This window comes from Corvus brachyrhynchos, unplaced genomic scaffold (assembly GCF_000691975.1).
Source record: "Corvus brachyrhynchos isolate BGI_N302 unplaced genomic scaffold, ASM69197v1 scaffold546, whole genome shotgun sequence".
NCBI classification, from domain to species: Eukaryota; Metazoa; Chordata; class Aves; order Passeriformes; family Corvidae; genus Corvus; species Corvus brachyrhynchos.
Window position 1 is genome coordinate 53,713 of NW_008238654.1, and position 458 is coordinate 54,170.

The 458-nt window shown below is 66.8% G+C and overlaps 1 protein-coding gene across 1 annotated transcript in view; it reads left to right on the forward strand.

Moving 5' to 3' along the window:
- Window positions 1–452, forward strand: part of CNPY2 (canopy FGF signaling regulator 2) — a gene marked incomplete at its 5' end in the record, with an annotated part of 3,049 nt that extends 2,597 nt beyond the window's left edge. The window contains one exon of the mRNA XM_017737685.1: window positions 344–452. Coding sequence (XP_017593174.1) covers window positions 344–387 — 44 coding nt within the window. The remainder of the gene's footprint in view (window positions 1–343) is intronic.
- Window positions 453–458: the final 6 nt, after the last annotated feature.

The following is a 458-nucleotide window of genomic DNA, read 5'->3' on the forward strand; positions in this document are numbered from 1 at the left end:
TGGTGTATCCCTAGGGTCCCACACGGGTCTGGGGCACCCTGAGGGGCCCACACGGGTCTGGGGCATCCTGAGGGTCCCACGGGGCTCCACCATGGGAGGGTCCCATGGAGCTGCCATTACCTGGGGGTCCCATGGGGCTCTGACACATCCTGGTGGTCCCACAGGGGTCTGGGGCATCCTGAGGGTCCCACGGGGCTCCACCACTGACAGTCCCACAGCGCTGTCATATCCTGGGAGTCCCAATGGGCTCCAGCATATCCCGAGAATTCCATGGGGCTCCACCCCATCCTGAGGGTCCCCCAGGGCTCCGGCACCCACTGAGGGTCCCCATTTGTCCCCGCAGACCTGTGTGACCACGCGCTGCACATCCCGCACGACGAGCTGTGACCGCCTCCGGAGCAGGGACCGGGACAGCGCCGGGATCCACCGGGATGTCGCCGGGACAGACAGACCGAACT